This window comes from Leiobunum rupestre, chromosome 10 (assembly GCF_980474605.1).
Source record: "Leiobunum rupestre chromosome 10, qqLeiRupe1.1.hap1, whole genome shotgun sequence".
Lineage (NCBI taxonomy): Eukaryota > Metazoa > Arthropoda > Arachnida > Opiliones > Sclerosomatidae > Leiobunum > Leiobunum rupestre.
The window spans coordinates 56,175,272-56,177,742 of record NC_143393.1 but is presented as its reverse complement, the minus strand read 5'-3'; the positions used below and the strand labels follow the sequence as shown (position 1 = coordinate 56,177,742).

Here is a 2,471-nt window from a genome sequence, read left to right as displayed (position 1 = left end):
TTTATGAGCGCAGCCATATTTATCCTGAAGTATGCTTCTTGGCAGAGCACCAAGGCACAGAAGTCTGATTGGCTTTGACTACCGAGTGAAAGAAATAATCAATAAAATACGATTTCTTTTTTATCTCCTTCTCAAAAAAACCAATTGGGGGTTACGCAGCCTCACATGGCAGTCGTTTTTAGTGGTTTCCAACTTTTAAGTTCAGGGTAGTTTGTTATTCTTTGGTTAAAGAGAATTCGGCTTATGTCCGGTCTTTATATGAATATTTTAGAGACGTCCATTTTAGGAGTTGTAGGAGGGACCCTAGGTGTTGAAATATGTTTCGGGTTAAGAATATTTTCATGATTTAAGTTTCTTTTTAAACCCTTGGATTTGGGACTAGTATTTTGCTTATTTGCCATCATTTTAAATAAAAAAATGGCGCGGAAAGCCGGGCATTAGTGAAGCCTAGGCTAGCAACTACGCTTCTACTAAAAATCGACTGCTCTCAATTTCTTATTGCAAACCGCTCAAGCAGACGTCTCTAACGTCAATGGGCAGAAATCTACAAGACAGCGCCTCGTTCTGGACAATGAAGTAGCATAGCTTACATTAAAGAAGATCTCTCGCGTCAACTTTACCTAGAAGTCCTTGGCGAAAAGACCCTAGACGTATATCGCTTCGCATCGGCTAAACCCTTCAGAATTACACGCCGCAGAGTTCGAATGACGTTGACAAACATCAATAACCCTTCTATGTCGATCATCATCGATGCCATTGAAACTCCTGAAATCAGCGGCCCGGTATTTTCTCATCCTGACGCCGGAACGGTAGCTGAAATGGATCACCGCGGAATGCCAATCGCTGATCTCAACGCCTCTCCTACCAGAGAAAACCTCTCAGTCGACATTCTTATCGGCTCCGACTACCTTTGGAAAATCCTATCAGGAACCACTGTCCGAATGGGAGAAGCCCTGGTAGCCCTCGACTCCCTCTTTGGCTGGATAGCAACAGGAGGTACTCAAGCCCCTACTATATCCGTTGGAGTACACATCGTCACCGCCATGGTCACAACGTCAGAAAAAGACTCTCTCTTAGACACCCAACTCCAGAAATTTTGGCCATTGGACGCTATTGGAATTCAAGAAGACAATTCTACAAAAACTGGACAATGCTACGTACTCCAACACTTTGAAGACACCACAACTTTTCAGGACGGCCGATATTGCATTTCGCTCCCATGGAAACCCAACCGGAATCTACTTGGAGACCACCTAGCGGTCGCAAACAAACGCACGCGAACCCTCCTTCTAAACCTGAGACAAAATCCGGAACACTTGGCCGCCTACGACGGTATAATGAAAGAGCAACTGGAAGCCGGTGTGATTGAAAAAGTCTGTCCAAACCTCCAACGTGGCGAATCCGTACATTGTTTTCCTCACCGATCCGTCGTCAGAGAAAATCAAGACACTACTAAAAAAAAATTGTATATGACGCCTCCTCGCAAGAAAGAGTAATTCCATCACTTAATGACTGCCCCGAATCAGGGCCCATTCTAAATCCCGAGTTACTAAATGTATTGGTCCGGTTCCGTAGGGCAAACCCATGGAAAATACCCAAAAGACGTCACGAGCGGGAAACCAGCGAAAACGGGAGAAACCAGCCATTTTGTTTTCTACACCAATTTCCGTTCATATTTCAGCAACACAAAAATAGCAATGCTAACTATACGTCTAAGAAAAGAAAATGACCATGGTTTTAAAATTAAAAATATCCAAAAATTAAGGGGAACCTTATTATAATCAAATATATAATTATTTTTCTATTTGTTACACCGAGTTTGCCTCCCCTTTCGATACGTACCAAAATTCAGCCTCACTCCTCAAACTATTTTACAGGATAACTCCCATGCAAATGCCACCCTCAAAAATGTGGCGCCCTGGGCGGACCGCCCCCTCCGTCCCCTCTAGCCACGCTAGTGCGAATGCTTTTAATTATCAAAATAAATTTTGCCCAACTATAATGAAAGGCATTGTCGATTTTTTTTTGTTATACTCCAAAATAATTATTCATCTCCCAATACTGTTAGGGTGTTATTTCTTTGATACATCCAGTGGCGTAGCAGCGAGGGGGCAGAGGGGCAAAACGGGTCTCACCCTTTTTTGATTTCCCAGAAAATTTCTCTATCAATTTGATGCACCCACAATGCGACAAAATGCGACAACAAGAAAAAGAGATACGACTTAACCATTATCGAGATATAATTAAAATTAAAATGGGGCTAAATTAACGTCAGCCCCCATAATTTCGTTATTCAACCAGGACACAATATCATAGCCACTACATGTCAATGCGAAGAAATGCGACAGATATAATTTTGATTGCGAAAAAATAGTTTATGTTAAAATTAATAGAGAAAATGGGGGGGGGCTAACTTAACAGTAACCCCCAATATTAATTCATAATGTTGATTAACCTTAATATAAAGAGAC

At 41.9% G+C, this 2,471-nt stretch overlaps 1 protein-coding gene across 1 annotated transcript; it reads left to right on the top strand.

The window, feature by feature from the left end:
* Positions 1-704: 704 nt before the first annotated feature.
* Positions 705-1,496, top strand: LOC149926239 (uncharacterized). Its single transcript, XM_090161920.1, has one exon. It carries the CDS (start codon positions 705-707, stop codon positions 1,494-1,496), a length of 792 nt encoding a protein of 263 aa, XP_090018046.1.
* The last annotated feature ends 975 nt before the right edge of the window (positions 1,497-2,471 follow it).

Excerpts from the sequence above, each read along its gene's own strand:
- LOC149926239 (XM_090161920.1), top strand. The coding sequence starts at position 705 with ATGACGTTGACAAACATCAATAACCCTTCTATGTCGATCATCATCGAT.